This window comes from Grammomys surdaster, unplaced genomic scaffold (assembly GCF_004785775.1).
Source record: "Grammomys surdaster isolate TR1022 unplaced genomic scaffold, NIH_TR_1.0 125951, whole genome shotgun sequence".
Lineage (NCBI taxonomy): Eukaryota > Metazoa > Chordata > Mammalia > Rodentia > Muridae > Grammomys > Grammomys surdaster.
Window position 1 is genome coordinate 3,569,387 of NW_021620772.1, and position 18,674 is coordinate 3,588,060.

At 40.7% G+C, this 18,674-nt stretch overlaps 1 protein-coding gene across 2 annotated transcripts in view; it reads left to right on the top strand.

Moving 5' to 3' along the window:
• Positions 1–18,674, top strand: part of Ccdc171 (coiled-coil domain containing 171) — a 301,438-nt gene that overhangs the window by 18,672 nt on the left and 264,092 nt on the right. For both annotated transcript variants that reach the window (XM_028753630.1, XM_028753631.1), the window contains exons 5-6: positions 4,205–4,395; positions 7,283–7,411. In XM_028753630.1, the coding sequence (XP_028609463.1) occupies positions 4,205–4,395; positions 7,283–7,411 (320 nt within the window). The remainder of the gene's footprint in view (positions 1–4,204; positions 4,396–7,282; positions 7,412–18,674) is intronic.

The following is an 18,674-nucleotide window of genomic DNA, read 5'->3' on the forward strand; positions in this document are numbered from 1 at the left end:
GATATAACCCAGGGATTCGAGCATAGCAGGCAAGCTCTGCCACTGAATTGGGTTTTCAGTCATACATTAATTTATTTTGAGACTTTTTGTGTGTGTGTTGGGGAAGGGTGTGATGTATCCCAGGATGGCTCATACTTCTGTGTAGCTGAAGATGACCTTGCATTCAGCATCTAAGATGTTTCCCACTGCTCCTGATTTATATAGTGCTTCTGTTGACTGAACACAGTGCTTTGTGAGTTACTAGTCTATATCCTCGGCTCAATTAATATTTTATATTGTTACATGTATAGAAAAAGAATACAGAATTTTGCTAGTCATGGATTAAAATTCTGCTAGTCATGGATTTAGGATTCTTGTTCTTTAAGTAATATGCAAAACCACAAATTGTGTGTGTGTGTGTGTATACATTCTATTTACACTCTAAGCCCCTTTATAGTAAATAATTTGAGTCAAAATTTCTAGCCAAACAGTCTGCATGTTCAAGAAACACTGAAAGTGACTTTGCTGATTCTGTAGGTTTCTGTGTCACTGCATTAGATTCTGTGACTTGAAAAGAAAAAGACACTAAATTTAACCCTCTAAAACCTCTGTTATGTAGGATTTAGTTTTAAATAAATAAACTATTATTTAAAATATAAATAAATGCATGCAAATTCACTTAGATTACCATATAACTAAAGCAAGCATCCAGATCATGTTATTAAAAAGTACATAACGTAAGGATTGTGTTGTACTTGTATAATGAAATATTACTCAGCCATAAAAAGAGACCAATACTAATAAATAAAGTTAATGAATCTTAGAAATATATTGAGCGAAAGAAATTTTTTATACATGAGGACATCTCATGTGATTTTTTTTGTACATAAAGTTCTATTAGAGGAAAAACTAATTGTTAATTGAATAAAATCTGAATAGTGGTTTTCCCTGAAGTGAGTAGGCAGTAGGCAAAAATATGAGGGAGCTTGGGGCTGGGTAATGACTCAGGAGATTAAGAACACTGACTACCCTTCAAGAGGACCTGGGTTCCATTCCCAGCACCCACAGAATAGCTCAGAACTGTTAACTCCAACCAACTCCTAGGAACCCAGCCCCCCTTCTAGCTTCTGCAGGCACCAAGCATACAAGTGGTAGACATACATGCATGTAGGCAAAATACCTATATACATAAAATAAAAACAGAAATTAAAGAAATATGAGGGGGTTTGGGGTTAAAGGATTTTAAAAAATATTTTGATACTTGTTTGGATTACATGGGGTTATGCCATTTAGGTAAGCTAAGAGAAGTGTAACCTAAAAATCTTACATTCGTAGGATCCTAAATGTTCATCTCAGTGTATGTAAATTTTACTTAAAATAGTAAGACTGTATATTGTATCCAGTTAGCAATCACATTAGCAGTTTTTCTATTGATGTAAGTGATGAATTACAGGAGTGAGGTGTCCCACCGCTCTCTTTGTGGTTAGAAATGCATGCACAGTATGATGGAGTGCTGGGTAGAAATGGATGGTTGTGTGCATAGATGGATGAACAGCTGATAAAGCAAATGTAGCAAAAATATAACAATCGCCTAGGGCAGGCTGGAGGATTTTAAACAGTTTCTATGCATCTGTGTTTCGCCTACAAGTTTGTCTGAGTACCACATACATGTCTGATGCTTGTGGAGCCTGAAGCTAGCTTCTGATTCTTATCTTTCTTTCAAAGAGCATATTGCTTTGGAATCACTCCCGTTTCCTAGCAGAAGATGAAGCACTTGAGCTCTGCACATGGTCAAATCGAGGGGCCTGGCGAACCCAGGAAGATCATATATCTAATACTAAGTGTATAGGAACCAGCTCCTCCAGTTCCCTTTCCTGCTGCCTTTCCAGAAGCTACTACCCCAGTCCCTATGCCTCATGTAGGGATTTGGAGTCCTTTTCTGTGAGTGAAGACAAATCTAATGATACTGATGGTATGGGTTTCTCAGTAAACAACACGGTTAGATTATCCTCCAGAGGGGCTGGAGAGATGACTCAGCGGTTAAGAACGCTGACTGCTTTTCCAGAGGTCCTGAGTTCAGTTCCCAGCAACCACGTGGTAGCTCACAACCATCTGTAATGGGATCTGATATCCTCTTCTGGTTTGAAGACTGCTGCAGTGTCTTCATATACATAAAGCAAATAAATCTTAAAAAAATATTATCTTCCAGTAAAGACCACAGTTCCCAGCTTGTCACTCACCAGGTCAGAATCTAGGCGATGGGAGTATTGTCTTTATATTTGGAGTTTCTTTACTCTTCATTGAGTAGGTTACCAAGAATCATCAGATATGTGAGAAAATCCTTTAACAGGATGCGCTGGCTCTGCTTCTGCCCTTGGGGTAATCAGACACTGTTGTGAGCTGGAATGAAAGGAATGAAGTTTGTCAGGGTGGGTGGGCTGGGAGGAACTGTTTTATGAGTGCTAAGGGGATGAGGGTGGTGGAGGGGACAGGGCAACCTTCTTGGAGATGGTGTTCAGTCTTCCAGCTATCTTTATTGGGGCATGGGTAATAAAGGCTGTATAAACCTTGGGGAGTGGGTATCGGTTTGGGGGAGGTGGTGCTGAGGTGCTGGGAATGCTCCTTTTGAATGAGGGGGAATTCCAGGTACTTGCTGGACTCATCCTTATGAGGGGAGAGGAAGCTAAACCTTTAATTTTGCCTTGAGGCTACGTGACTACCTCGAGGAAGGTAAAGATGGGGGTTGAAAAGATACTTGTACTGAGGCATGGAGGCCCAGAAAAGGAAGAGGGCGATCCTTACTCCTGCCTGTCTCTAGATGAGATTTTTGGAGTTTGGACACATCTCTACCTCCTTCTTGCTCCAGGCCTACTTCTCTGGTTAAGAGCACCTGTTGCTCTTATTTGGCTCCCAGGAGGCTCACAATCATATGTATGCAGTTAGACAGAATCTAATGCCCTCTTCTAATCTCTGAGGGCATCAGACACATAGGTGATGTTCATATGTACATGCAGGCAAAAGACATAACAAATCTTAGAAAAAAAAAATAAAGTCGCTCCAGATGTCACTGGCTTTTGAAAGGTAAATATGGAACTGGAGTGATGGCTCAGTGTGTAAGAGTCTCAAGCATGTAAGTTCTTAAGCATGAGGGCCTACGTTCAAATACCCAGCACCACATAAAAAGCCAGCACGGCCAAACATACACATGCAACTCCATGTTGTAACGTCAGCTCCAGTGTTGTCGGTGCCACAGACAGGAGGACCATTTAGGCTTGCTGGCTAGCAGCCGTGCTCAGATTCCCCTGAGACCCTGTGTCAGAGGAATGTGGTGGAGGGTGACAAAGCAGGTCAGCTGACACCTTTCTGTGGCCTTCAAACATACCACACACTCACATACACATGGACACTTATACACACACACACACACACACACACACAGAATAAAACAATAAAGTAGTCCCACTTAAGGCCTTGCTCAAAAAGGGAAAATACACACATTTAGTTTATTTTCTTATAAAACTGTTATTGTTAGGGAGTCACTCTCATGTTGTGTGTGTGTGTGTCTGTGTGTGTGTATGATGGGATGCGTGGGGAAAGTCAGAAAATAACCTTTTCAAAGTTAGTTCTTTTCTTCCATTGTAGAATCTGGGAATAAAACTCAGGTTATCAGGCTTCTGAGGCTACTCATTTGACCACTGAGCTAGTAGCTATTTGCAGGCAAGGATTTATTTACTTATGTATGTATATGTGTCTTTTTTTTTTTTTTTTTGAGACAGGTGTCTCTGTGTAGCTCTAGCCATCCTGGAACTGACTTTGTAGACCATGCTGGCCTTGAACTCTGTAATCTGTCTTCATCTGCCTCCAGAGTGCTGTGAGTGAAGGTGTGTGCCACCACACTGGTCCATATTTGTTTTCCTGAACAGAGGAAAAAGTTAGCAGCTGGTGCTGGAGGTGTACCTAAGCACGGGCGTGCCTTCAGGGATATGCCATATTGGCTCACAGCAAACTCACGTCCATTTGAGAGGAGAAGGAGAATCAAAATCAATGAACTAGTACAGGCACAGCGAGTTTTCCTAGAGGTTATCAAAGGGAGAAAGTTCAATATTTTGTCTTAAAGATCATGTTGTAAATAAAGTCAGCCCCATTGGTTAGGTTCTTAGACTCTAAATGAATTAATTTGTGGTTATAAATTAATATGTTAATTATTCTATCATATTTTTAATAGCTCAGAATTCAGAACTTCAAGGAAAGGCAAATGAGATTGAGAGAACATTTCAGACTTCCCAAGAGAAATGGAAAGAAGAATGCAGGAGATTTGAACATGCTTTGGAGGAGCGAGACAATATAATTCAAAATCGCAATCAAGAGTACGAGTTACTTATGCAGGAAAGAAACAGGCTGCAAAAAACTCTGCAGGTAAAATACTTACATAGTAAACGTTTCTTCATATAATATCCATTGAGATGGATATTACATCCAACTACCCTTGGGTTCCCTCCCTCCCCACCCCTCCCACTTCTTCTCCCTTCCCTCCCTTTCCCTTCCCTCCCTTTCCCTCCCCCCTCCCTCCCAGCAACAGCCCCTCCATCCCCCCCTCACCCCCTCCCTCCCTTCCCTTTAGAGGCATTTTTATGTATCCGCTGTGCTGTGCTTCAGCACTGTATTAATGTGTACACTGTTTATTTTGTGAAAAGCATTTGAACTCTACGATCTCTGCAGTAGAGTCTTTACCTTGACTGGCTGAGGCCTTGAGTTTGATCCCCAGCACCACAAATAAATGGAAGAAAACCAACAAAAACTGAACAAACAAAAGTCAAAAACGATATCCAAAAAGAAAGCTACACCTCCTTCTATGGATATACTGTGAAATTGAGACCCATATTCCTTTTGTTCTAGCAACATTAAAACGTGGATTTTAAAAAGTGTAGTTCTGGGTTTCAGTTTGAATATGCAATAAATACAGAGAATTATGTGTTTTATAATACCATTTTGTGTAGAGCATATTCTATGATGAATTGTGAAATAGAAAACATTTCATTTTTACTCAGGCTATTGTGAATTGTATATTTTCTTTTCTTTTCTTTTTTTTTAAAAGATTTATTTATTATGTGTACAGCATTCTGCCTGTATGTGTGCCTGTAGGCCAGAAGAGGGCATCAGATCTCATTATAGATGGTTATAAGTCACTTTGTGGTTGTTGGGAATTGAACTCAGGACCCTTGGAAGAACAGCCAATGCTTTTAACCTCTGAGCCATCTCTTCAGCCCCTATTTGTTTTTTTTTGAACAAAGTTTCTCAGTGTAGCCCTGGTGGTCCTGGAATTCACTCTGCAGATCAGGCTGGCCTTGAACTCAGAGATCTGTCTACCTCTGCCTTCTGAATTTGGGATTAAAGGTGTATGTCACAACTGCCCAGTTATAATTTTTTTAAAAAAGAAGAGGAAAATGTAAAAATGTTCCATATTTACCTTAAGTATACATTATTTTTCTACATTGCTGCATCATTCCATGGCCTAAGGGACTTGACTTGACTAGGGAAGCAAGGGAATGAAGAATGGACAGACACAGGGCCATAGAACAGCTGGTGTTGGGTGTCTGGGAAGCTCAGCATGTTTCTTATTGCAGTTGAACAGTGGGGCAGGTTACTGCATACAGCTAGACAAGGAGGCAGGGCTATGCTGTTCAAGTGAACAGGAGGCAGGGATGGTCTCGGTAGGGGACAGTCTTCAGGTCAGAAATATCTGGGGAGGATGCTATGGTGGACATTTTCTGTACACACTGTCAGCATTTACACTTGGGCCCCAGGAAGGCTTTGCCATTCTTCTGAGCCTCACTTGTGGTGGGTTGTGCCACCCCCACAGGACTGAGGCATTGGTCCCTGACATGGCTGGGCCCACGTCAGACAGCACATATTCATTTGGGGCTTTACTTGTGCCCTATACTGCATCATCACTAAAATAAGATTTTACCAAAACATTTAGTATATGTAAAAGTTTTGTCACAACCGTCCCCAGATCTCTTTTATTTTCTCCTTGTCAATCATCCTGGCTTGTGTGTTGGTTACCACCACATTGCTCTACCCGGGTATTTGGACGGTGGATGCATAGGTATGGTTAGTCTCTAAGTCCTTGAGTGGATGTGTGTTACTCTGCCTGCATAAAATGTGACACCAAGAAGAAAGAAAGGTGATGCTGGCAGCGTTCCTTACACCAATTAGCCCGCACCTTCAGATATGAAATCTCGATATGATCTTGTCAACTACTTAGGATATCTCTGCTTTGAGTTTAGGCTGTTGCCTTGAGCATCTCTGCACTGAGATCCTCAGAGGAGTCTGGGTTGAACCAGAGTCACTTCTTAGTCATGGAGGTAGGGGAAGCCTCAGGCTCTAGAGACTTTTTGCTACTGAAAGTTATGAGGGCAATATCTATAAAACAGATCCATGTGGTCAGAGCCCCTTTTCCTCACATGGGCCATAAACCTTCTCTCTTCATGTTCATGAAGACTTCATTTTAAACTCATAGGCTGGGAAACTGATCTGGAGGGAACCTGTACTAAGGTCTTGAACCTATATTAATTAGATCTTATAAATTTGGTATACTTAGGAAAATTAAAAGGAAAAGCCTTCAAAACTATTCTTTATCCATAGAACTAAAAATTTGTTATAGTCTGAACTGAGTATTTGTATTTTCAAAGTTTTAACATTTAGGCATTTTTTAAAATTCTGATTTATTGAATAATAGTCTTTCTCTTCTTTTCAAACTATCCTTTTCCTTGGCCAGGTTTGCATATATATTTTAGGGCTAATAAAGTTTACTCACAGGTAAAGATGTCCATATTAACTGGAATTTATTTTTGTTTCTTTCATTTTGTCCCAACTTCAGATGTTAAATTACTCAGATTTATATTCTAACAGTCAAAATAGTACTTTTATTAAGATTTTAAATGTGACTTACTAATTTTTTTGAGACAGAGTTTCATGCGTTCTTAGCTGTCTGTGAACTCTTCGTATAGACAAGGATGACAATGAACTTCTGGTTATTCTGCCTTTACCTCCCAAGTTCTGAGATTATGGGTGTGCACTACCATGCCTGCTTTTAAACACAGCTCGGCATTGAATCCAGGGCTTGAAGCATGTTAAGCAGCTACTAGTAACCACATTCCCAGTCCCAAGATTGAAACATGAATTAAGAGTTTTTAACAGTCTTCCAAAAGGGAGAGCCCCTTTGTGTATTTAAAGTAGGGTTAAAAGATAAAAGGTAAACCTTGTCAATGTAATAGTAAAGCAAGATTTTATTTGCGTAAAGGAAGCGCTGGAAAAGCATCAGCAAGAGAATGAGATGGAGTCTCATGTCAGGGAGACCGCATTGGACGAATTTAGATTACAAGCAGAACAGTGGGAAGCAGAACGGAGAGAGTTACAGCTCATAGTACAGGTATTTAAAAATAATTCAGTTTCTAAATACGTTTCTTGATGCTTAGGACATTAAAATTTTGTTAGTAAGATAATCTACTGGTTCACTCTACGTGAAAAACAGTCCCATGTCTTTGATTTCTGGAAGGCCATGTTTCACTTGCAATGACATGACAGTAAGGTAGCTGTTATAAATAGGTATCTTTAATATTGCAGTTAGATAGCTTCATTGCATAGTGTATATGATTTTAAAAAAGCTTTATATATTTTATGTAGGTGAGTACACTGTCACTGTCTTCAGACACACCCGAAGAGGGCACCAGATCCCATTACAGATGGTTGTGAACTACCATGTGGTTGTTAGGAATTGAACTCAGGACCCCTGGAAGAGCAGGCAGTGCTCTTAACTGCTGAGCTATCTCTTCAGCCCTGTATAGTGTATATGATTTATAGATTATTTATTTATTTATTTATTTATTTATTTATTTATTTATTTTTGAGACAGGGTTTCATGTAGACCAGGCTGGACTCAAACTTGCTGCATATCTCTTGCTGTCCCTGAACTATTCCTGATCCTCCTGCCTCTACCTTTTGGAGCTGCGATTGTAGGCATGAGTCAGCGTGCTTGCCTAGAGTATATGGTTTTCATTAATGTTTACTAGGACACATGAATTATACATAATAATGGGTTGTTACTATGACATCCTTATCTGTGTATACAGAGTGTTTGATCATATTCACGTCATTATCTTTTCTTCTTCCCAACAGTGTTCCTTCCACTTGAGTGTCTTCCTTGGGGGCAAGCTATTGTATTCTCTATGGCTGCCCACTAGAGCATGGATGGGGGATTATTACAGGAGTTGGGCAGCTCAGCTGTGGCTGTACCACAGAAGATGATGTCTCTTCTTCCCTTAGAATCATGAACTTCTATAGCCTGTAGACGCTATAGAAGGATGGGGCTGCATGGGGGTCTCCTCATAGCATCCATTAGCTGCCTACAAATGCTTTGGGATGGATAAGGCCTCAAGAGTCCCTTCCCCTCTCCATGGCAGTGTGTTGACAGGTCAAATCCTGTATAAGCAATGGTAGGTGCTGAGAGCTGAGAATGTAAATCAGGTCGTGGCCCGCCTGGAGGACAGCTCCCCAGCATTCCCCATAATCCACCGGTTCTTACATCCTTCCATTTTTATGCCCATGAACCATAGAGTGAGGGATCCAGATGTCCCACTTAGGGATGAACAGTTACAGTCACATGATCTTTCTCTTTTGAAGGACTTAATCTGGGTCATTTCTCCAGCTCCCACAGTCAGTTATTCTTACCACTTTGACTAGTTAGCATAATCTGTAGTAACTGTTAACTACTGCAAAAGTAACTGTTAACTACTTCAAAAGATGCTCTTCTGCCTGAAGCTGTTAGCAGCATTAATCTGTGGGGACAAATGTACATACTTAGGTTTTTGTTTTGTTTTGAGACCATGTCTTGCTGTATAGCTCTGGCTATCTTGGAACTCACTGTGTAGACCAGGCCTGCCTCTGCCTCCTAAGTGCTGGGATTAAAGATGTACAGTGCTACTGCACTCAGCTATGCACATACATATTTAGAAGGTAAACATTTTAATTATTAAAGCTTCATTGTAAAGAACTTGCAAATAAAAAAAAATCCCTCATTGAGATTAGCCAGACCCAGAGCTTATACACCTCAGTGAACTTGTTAAGTACATTCAGAATAGCCATTCTTAAGGTGTGCTGATTCATATTAGATTTTATACTTCCACTATCAATTATGTTTTTATACACTTTTAGATACATGTGCGCACAGACACACATGCACACACAGTGCCTTGAAAAATCTGTGACAGTTAAACTAGAAAATAACTAGCTGTATTCCTCTTTCATGACTTCAGGTGTCCTGTATAGAAGGTAATTTGACAGGCAAATATGTGCTTTTAGCCATATACCAACTGTATTTTCCACACTAGTGCCTTTGTCCTTTCTAGCTATGCTCTTTTAACAATTTTCAAATACCAGATGTGAATTCTTTCCTGTCGAACAGGCCTCAAACCCAATCAGAGTGGTTGGTGGCCCTTAGCGGTCATGCCGCTATTGCACCAATGGGCATATTTTGCCTGGTAACTTGGTTGTATAGCATGCAGGGTCCATATTTGAGTAAGAGCATTGCCAACACTCCTCCCCCAGCAGTTTGGAATGGTATCGTTTGGCACTATGTACAATGGCCAGCAGGGAGGAAGCTTCCAGCTCAGATTCAGCTTGACTTCTCTATACTCTGCAAAGGATGTGTTTTTTTCAGCAATAGTTGTCTTATTATGCTATTTTAGGTTTTTTATTGCTTCAATGAAACACCATGACCAGAAGGCAAGTTAGGGAGGAAATTTGGCTTACGTACTACATTAGTCCATCATTGAAGGAAACCAAGACAGGAGCTCAAACAGGGCAGGAACCTGGAGGCAGGACCTGATGCACAGGCCATGGAGGGTTGCTGCCGACTGGCTTGCTCTCAATGGCTTGAGAGCCTACTTTTTTTTTTTATAGAACCAGGAACTATGAGCTTAGGGATGGCATAATCCATAATGGGCTGGGCCTTCCCATATCAATCACTAATTAAGAATTGCTCCACGGACTTTTGTGTAGCCCTGTCTTATGGAGGTATTTTCTCAATCAAGGCTCCCTTCTCTCTGATGACAATAGCTTGTGTCAAGTTGACATAAAACTACCCAGCACACATGTGGTTCTGGTGGGCAACCAGTAGGAGTGGCAGGAGCCAGTATTGGGAACTTCAGAAGCTCCCCTGACCAACAACTCAGGGAGGTAGCCAGCCTCTGGATCTACAATTTTCGTTTAATAATGTTATGGACGGGAATGATACCTTCATTCAACACCCCTCCTCCCTTTAAAGACTATTTTACAAATAGTCTACCAAGTAGCAGGTTCTTTTAGACCTTGCCATACACATTTAGCTTTTGCTGACACTCCCTTCCCCCAAGTATCCTGAACCATTGCTTAAAACTTCCCACCCCCAGTCTTCCCTTCCCACTTTCCTACCGCATGTGCTCTGCTGCTCCCTCCCGTCTTCCTCCTCTCATGATTTTTTTCTGGTTTCTGGGCCTCTATACACACTCCTGCCTCTCTAGAAATCAGAAGTTAAGATCTGCATGTGAGAGAACATTGTTGTCTTTCTAAGCACAGTCACCTGAATTAGTATAGCATTCCAGTACCATCTGTTTTCCTACAGGTTTTGTAATCTCATCTCTCTTAACTGCATAGTGACATTTGATTGTGTATATGTACCATATTCTCATTATCTCATCATCAGTCGGTGGATGTCTACGCTGCTTCTGTTTCCTTGCTGTTGCAATAGGATAGCAATAAGTATGAACGTGCAAGTATCTCTGTGGTGGAATATAGACTCCTTTGAGCATTTGCTCAGGAGTGGTATAGCTGAGCATATGCTAATTTATTTTTAGTTTTTAGAGAAGCTTCCATAGTGACTTCCACAGTGGCTACACAAGTTTACACTGCCACCATCAGCTGTGAATACGGGTTTCCTTTTCCCACAGATTGAAGGCCATCATTTGTCATCTCTGGATGATGGGTATTATGATTGAGGTAACATGGTATCTTCAGAGTACTTTAAATTTGCATTTTCATGATTGCTAAGGATGTTAAATATTTTACAAATATTATTTATTGGGCTGGAGAGATGGCTCAGAAGTTAAGAGCACTGTCTACTCTTCCAGGGTACGTTCAATTCTCAGCAACCACATAGTGGTTCATAGCCATCTATAACTCCACTTCAGGGGATCTGCCCTCTCCATAGGCACCAGGCATGCATGTGGTGCACAGACAAAACACCCATATGTGTATGTGTATCCATTTGCATTTCTTCTTTTGAGAATTCTGTTCAGTTCCCTAACCCATTGTTTGATTGGGTTGTGTTCTTACAGGCTTTTATTAATTCTAGATATTACTCTTCTGTCAGATGTATAGATGGCCAGGATTCTCTCTCATTCTTTAGGTGACCTCTTTGCACAACTAACTGTTCCTTTGCTGTACAGAGTGTTTTACTTTCTTGAGATCTATCTGTCAACGTTGTCTTTATTTCGTTAGTGACTAGAGTCCTGTCAGAGAGTTCTAACACGTTCATTTCCAGAATGTTTGCTCCCAGAAGTTTCAGAGTTTCAGCCTGTGTTAAGTAAGGTCTTTGAACTTGTTAGAGTTGATTTTGTGCAGATTGACAGGCGAGGATCATTTTTCTGTGTGTAGCTACCCGGTTTTCTCAGTAACTTTTGCTAATTAAGATGTCTTCTCCAGTGAGTATTTGAGGCAACTTTGTCAAAATCAGGTGTCTGTGGCTTGAAGATCTCCACTCTGTCCCTTGAAGTTTGTACCTGTTTTTGTGTTTTACCATGCTGTTTTTATTACTATCACTCTGTCACACAGCCTCAAGTTAATTTTGGTGATACTTCCAGCCTTATTTTTTTACCCCTTACAATTGCTTTGGCTAACTAAGGTCTTTTGTATTTTCAGATCAACTGTAAAATTGTTTTTTCTATTTCTGTGATGCATGGTGTTGGGACTCTGATAGGGATTCAGTTGAATCTGTAGGCTTCTTTTGATAGTCAGTATTACAATAGCTGTTCTTTGAGTATATGAGGATGGGAGGTATTTCTGTTTTCTTCTGTCTTTTTAAATTTCATATTTTATTTTTAAAAAGAATTTAAATTTTACTTACATGGGTGTCCTGCCTCCATATATGTCTGTGAGAGAGTGTCATATCCCTTGAAACTGGAGTTATAGACAGTTATGAACTACCATATGGGTGCTGGGTTTTGAACCTGGGTACTTTGGAAGAGCAGCCAGTATTCTTAACCACTGAGCCATCTCTCCATCTCTAAATTTCATATTTTAAAGTTTTCATTAGAGAAGTCTTTCACTTTTGTTGGTAGGCTTATGCCTGCCTTCCTTCCTTCCTTCCTTCCTTCCTTCCTTCCTTCCTTCCTTCCTTTTAAGACAGAGTTTCTCTGTTTAGCTTTGGCTGTCCTGGAACTTGATCTGTTCAAGACCAGGCTGGACTCAAACTTAGAGATCTGCCCCCCTCTGCCTCCCAAGTGCTGGGGTTAAAGGTATTCACCACCACTAGCTGGCATAATTCTATTTTTTATTTTGGTAGTTGTGAATGGGATTGTTCCCCTGATTTCTTTTTTTTTTAAATTACATTTATTTATTTAATGTGTGTATGTATCTGAGTTAATTTGTGCAGATCAAAGTATGATTTTTCCTTCTGCTACCATGTGGGTGCTAGGGATGAAACTTAGGTCATCAGGCTTGTCAGAAAGCCCCTTATCTGCTGAACTATCACTGGTCCTTTCTCTTTAGCATGTTCCTTATTGATTAGCCATGTAGAAAGGCTACATTTTTTATGTGTGTGTGTGTATGTGTTAATTTTGTAACCTGATACTTGGCTAAATGTATTCACCAGTTCTAAGAGTTTTCAGGTGGAATCCATTTTGTTTTGTTTTGTTTTGCTTGGACAGGTCTTACTATGTAACTATTGCTGGCCTGGAATTTTATATGTGGGATCAGGCTGTTGTTGAACCCACAGAGATCTCTCAATCACTGCTTCCAGATTCTGGAATTAAAGCCATGTGCCACCATACCTTGCCCCTGGGGTAGTCTTTATGATGGATAGAATCATATAAACTACAAACAAGGTCACTGACTTCTTTCTCTCCTAGTTTACCCCTTTATTTGCTTCTCTTCTATTTATGTAGCTAAACTTCTAGTAATGTATCAAGTAAAATTATCAAAACTAGAATACTTCTTCTTAATTTTATTGAGAATGCTTTGGGTTTTTCTTTTTTTACTTTCTTTTTTATTATCTTTAATCTTTTTTTTATAGCCAGTTGTTATCCCCCCCCACTCTGCCCTTCGACAGTTTCTCATCCTTTCCTCACCCCTCCCATCCCAACGCCAACCCAGTTTCCTCCCCTCCCCCAGGAGGATGTTGCCACACCCCCACACTCCCACACCCCGCCAGCCTTTCCCATTCCCTGGGGCCTTAAGTCTCTCAAGAGTTAGGTGTGTCTTCTCTCATTGAGGCCAGATCAGGCAGTCCTCTGCTGTGTATGTGTTAGGGGCATCAGACCAGCTAGTGTATGTGACCTGGTTAGTGTGGTTAGTGGCTCAGTGTCTGAGAGATCTCAGGGGTCCAGGTTAGTTGAGACTTCTGGTCTTCCTATAGAGTCACCCTCCTCCTTAGCTTCTTCCAGCCTTTCCCTAATCCAACCACAGGTGTCCTCAGCTTCTGTCTATTGGTTGGGTATAAGTATCTGCTTCTGTCTCAGTTAGCTGCTTGTTGGGCCTCTTGGAGGGCAGCCATGCTAGGCTCCTGTCTGTAAGCACACATAGCATCAGTAATAGTGTCAGGCCTTGGAGCCTCCCCTTGAGATGGGTCCCAATTTGGGCCTGTCACCAGATCCCCTTTCCCTCAGTCCCTTCCCCATTTTTGTTCCTGTAGTACTTTTAGACAGGGACAATCCAGAGTCAGTTTTTGACTGTGGGATGGCAACCCCTTCCCTCCACTTGATGTCTTTCTACTGAAGGTGGATTCTTCAAGTTCCCTCTCCCCACTGTTGGGCATTTCACCTAAGGTCCCTCCCTTTGAGTCTTGAGATTCTCTCACTTCCCAGGTCTCTGGTATATTCTAGAGGGTTCCCTCCCCCACCTCCCACCTACTGAGGTTGTATGTTTTCCATTCATTTTCCTGGCCCTTGGGACTTCAATCCTGGTCTCCTGTAATACCTGGTCATGTTCCCTTCTTAACAATAAAAGAACTTCTGGGGGAATTACCATCCCCAACCTCAAGCTGTACTACAGAGCAATAGTGATAAAAACTGCATGGTATTGGTACATAGACAGACAGGTTGATCAATGGAATAGAACAGAAGACCCAGAAATGAACCCACACACCTATGGACACTTGATATTTGACCAGGAAGCCAAAAATATACAATGGAAAAGGAAAGCATCCTCAATAAATGGTGTTGGTCTAACTGGCAGTCAGAAAAATGAAAATAGATCCATATTTGTCACCTTGCACAAAGTTCAAGTCCAGGTGGATCAAGGACCTCAACATAAAACCAGATTACACTGAATCTAATAGAAGAGAAAAGAGCCTTGAACTCATGGGCATGGGATTTCTTAAACAGAACTCCAATGGGTCAGGCTCTAAGATCAAGAATTGATAAATGGGACCTCATGAGACTGAAAAGCTTCTGTAAAGCAAAGGAGTCAATAGGACAAGTTGGCTACCTACAGATTGGGAAAAAAATCTTCACTGACTCCATATCTGATAGAGGGCTAATATCTAAAATATATAAAGAACTCAAGAAGCTAACCTCCAAAACCCCCAACAACCCAAATCAAAAAATGGGGTATAGAACTAAACAGAATTCACAACAGAGGAATCTCGAATGGTCAAGAAGCACTTAAAGTAATGTTCAAAGTCCTTAGTGATGAAGGAAATGCAAATCAAAATGACCCTGAGATACCACCTTACACCAATCAGAATGGCTAAGATCAAAAAACTCAGGTGACACCATACGTTGGCAAGAATTTGGAGAAAGAGGAACATTCTTCCATTGCTTGTGGGATTGCAAACTGGTACAACCACTCTGGTAATCAATCTGGAGGTTTCTCAAAAAGCTGGAGATAGATCCACCCGAAGACCCAGCTATAACACTCTTGGGCATATACCCAAAGGATACCCCACTGTGTCACAAGGGCACATGCTCCACTATTCATAGTGGTCTTATTTGTGATAGAAGCTGGAAACAGCTTAGATGTCCCACAGTGGAAGAATGGATACAGAAAATGTGGTTCATTTACACAGTGGAGTGCTACTCAGCTATTAAGAACGAGGACATCATGAGTTTTGGAAGCAAATGGATAGAAATAGAAAATGTCATCCTGAGTGAGGTAACCCAGACCCAAAAGGACATGCATGGTGTGTACTCACTAATAAGTGGATATTAGCCAAACAAGCACAGAATACCCAGGACACAATCCACAGAACTCAAGAAGGTTAACAAGCCATAAGGCCCAAGTGAGGATGCTTCAATCCCACTAGGAGGGAGAAGAAACCAGAGGACAGATGGAGGAAGGAAGGGAACTGAGTGAGTTTTTCTTGATTTAGTACAATGTTGCCAGCCATAGATTTGTCATATGTAGCTTTTATTATATTGAGATATATTCCTTTTATCCCCAGTTTCTTTAGATCTTGTTAAACAAAAATAAAAGTTTAACATTTAGTGTGTGTGTGTGTGTGTGTGTGTGTGTGTGTGTGTGTGTGATACAACTTGCACGAACCAAGCCTCTGTACTATATGGATTCCCAGATCACACTTGGATCACTACACTTGGTGGCAAGTACACGGGCCCACTTGGGTGCTTTCATCATCAAGAGATGCTGTATTTTGTCAAACACCATTTTTGCTTCCATTAAGATGATCATGTGATTTCCATCTTTGAGCCCATTTATGTGATGTATTGCTTTCATTGATTTGTGTTTGGGATTTCATGTGGCCTGAGCTTCACAAGTCTTGGGTGTGCTATCATAACTACTATGAGTTTCAATATTCATATGTCCTGTGTCTGGAAAATGCTTTTTTTGGGGAGTCGTCCATTGCCTCTGGCTTTTACAATCTTTCCTTGTTCTTTTTTCCTATGATCTTGAGCCTTCAGAGTTACCTGCTCATCTGTGTTCACTGCTGCCCCATTCATAATATACATGAAATAGAAACACCCCAGATGTTCTTCAACTGAATAATGAAAATGTGGTATACTTATACAATGGAATATTATTCAGCTATTAGGAGACATGAAATTTATGGGCAATCAGAAAGAGCTTAAAACAGTCATCTTTAGTGAGATAGTCCAGACCCAGAAAACAAACACTGCATTTTCTTTTATATATTAGATGCTTTATATTCTGGATGCTTTGAGTCCTCAGATGTGCCCATTTCCTTGGGAAACACAAAGAGGTCAGGATCCTCCTGTCTCCATCTCTTTCACCAAATCCTACCAGCGTGAGCCTGGTTACAGAGAGAGTTCCAGGACAGCCAGGACCCTGTCTTGAAAAACTAAAACCCAAAAAAAACCAAACCAAACCAAACCAAAAAACCTGGCAAGATATGAAGACATGCCCATTGGTATAATGGTGGCTGCAAACATCATGAGAATAACCAGTAACTTTTTGCTTGGGTTTAAGTCTCAATACACAAGGTGAAACCCATACCGTATCTCAAGAGAACCTTCTACTTTAATCTGCTAACTGGACACAGTATTAAACTGAGTCTTAATGACTTCCTGTTATACTCATAGATTAATACGCTCATTATCCCTCATCATAGAAATGTCTATCTGTAATAGTGATTAGCATAGAGACCCACAGCTGGTCTGGGTGTAGGAAAAAGGACTTCGAGATGACCAGCCTTAAGTAGTGTCTGGGTTGATGCTAGTTACGACACCGAGTAGCATTTACTTATTGATAGGTTGTAATGGTTTTCTCTCCATGACTCCCTAATGACTCTGTAAGTTTGCATGACTTGCTTTTTAAATTTATTTTTAGTTATGGGGGAGGACAGGCGTCTGCAGTGGTCAGAAGTGTGGGATCTTCTGGAGCTGGAGTTACAGGTGGTTGTGAACCTCTTGATGTGGGTGCTGGGAACTGAACTTGAGTCCTCTGGAAGAGCAATACATGGCCTTCACTGCTGAGCCATTTCTTCAGCCCCTTCACTGTACAGTTTACACTATAGGGTCAAACTGTTTTTTTCCCATCCTGGTTCTTTGAGGAGACAGCTTTATTCCAGATTAGTGTTAAACTGATGTGTTTTCTAAGCTAGAAAGAGCGTACTTACTCGATGCTTTTCTAAATATACTTCTACAAGTATAATTAAAATTCCTCAGGGTTGGAGCTATAGTTTGGATTCTGAGAAGTGTTGTTTACATAAGTACATATAAAGAATTATAGTTTTCGGTATGTGTTTGTAGAAGATGTGGAAAGAAAACAAGTATATTTTCTAACAGCACAATGTGGTTTCCTGTGATGTTAAATGTCAGTTCAAAAACAAGCCACTTTAAAAAACATTTTCAGTTCAACACTTCCCTCTAGTGGACAGCAAAAAGAACTCCTCCAGTTTCTAGTGTCTCAATTTCATCCCATAGGTCAGTCTTATTTTTTTCTATTGCAAGAACTGAGGCTGCTTTTTGTTTGGTTAGAACATGAATTCTGTGACGAAATTAAAGTTAAATATATTTTAGTGGTGACAAATTAGTCCGTATCTTACAACACATCCCATACTTGGATTATGTTAGTAAAGCCATACATAATTGGACAGTTAAAAACTAATACCTAATATATGCAGCCAGTACCGGTGATGTAGCTAGCACTCACCACCCACTTCATCTCAGTGCGTGGGATTCTCAGATTGGACTAAAACCACAGTACGTTTTTGTACCATTGAAGACCATTGTGAATCACTTCTCCAGTTCATCACCGTCCCATCCCATCCCACAGCAGAGCCCCTGCTCTGAACCTGACTGTTATCTATATACTTTGGTATATTTTTACTCTGTTTTATTTTTTTAGCATTTTATGTCTTTTACATATGTAAAGGGAACATCATATAATATGTATATTTGTCCAGCTTGTCCTTTTGGTGTTCGCTTTTGAGATTTAGACAAGTTACTATAATAGCTCTGATTCACTCAGTTTGACTGTTGTCTAACTTTATTCTGTGTATGTTCTGTAATTAAGTTAATCGTCTTTGCCTTACTGAGAATTAAGGTCTTTTTCCCCCAAGTTTAAGTCATTATGGTGATTCCATGTATGAAGCATTGTAGCCATGTATTCAGAACATACAAAATTATCGACACTCTTGTGTAGCTGTTTCCTCTGAATGAAGAAGGTGTTGGGCTCAAGGTTCAGGAAATGACAGGGCTCTCGAGACCCATCCCTCAGTCTTAGAGACAGTTAAGCAGTTGCTGAGGAAGAGCAGCTGTCTTTGGAGGAGCTGTCGGAAGGTTGAACAGGGAGCTTCAGAGATGCTCTCGTGAGCTGTTAGCATGGTGCTGCCTGAAAGTCATCCGTGCTCCTGTTTGTAGCCCCGGTATTGAGTCATCAAGCTAGGTGTGTGAGGAATTGTTTCTTTGGTCTGTTCAATGTCCTATTAGCATCCTCACATTTCTCAGGAATAGTAATGCAGCCGA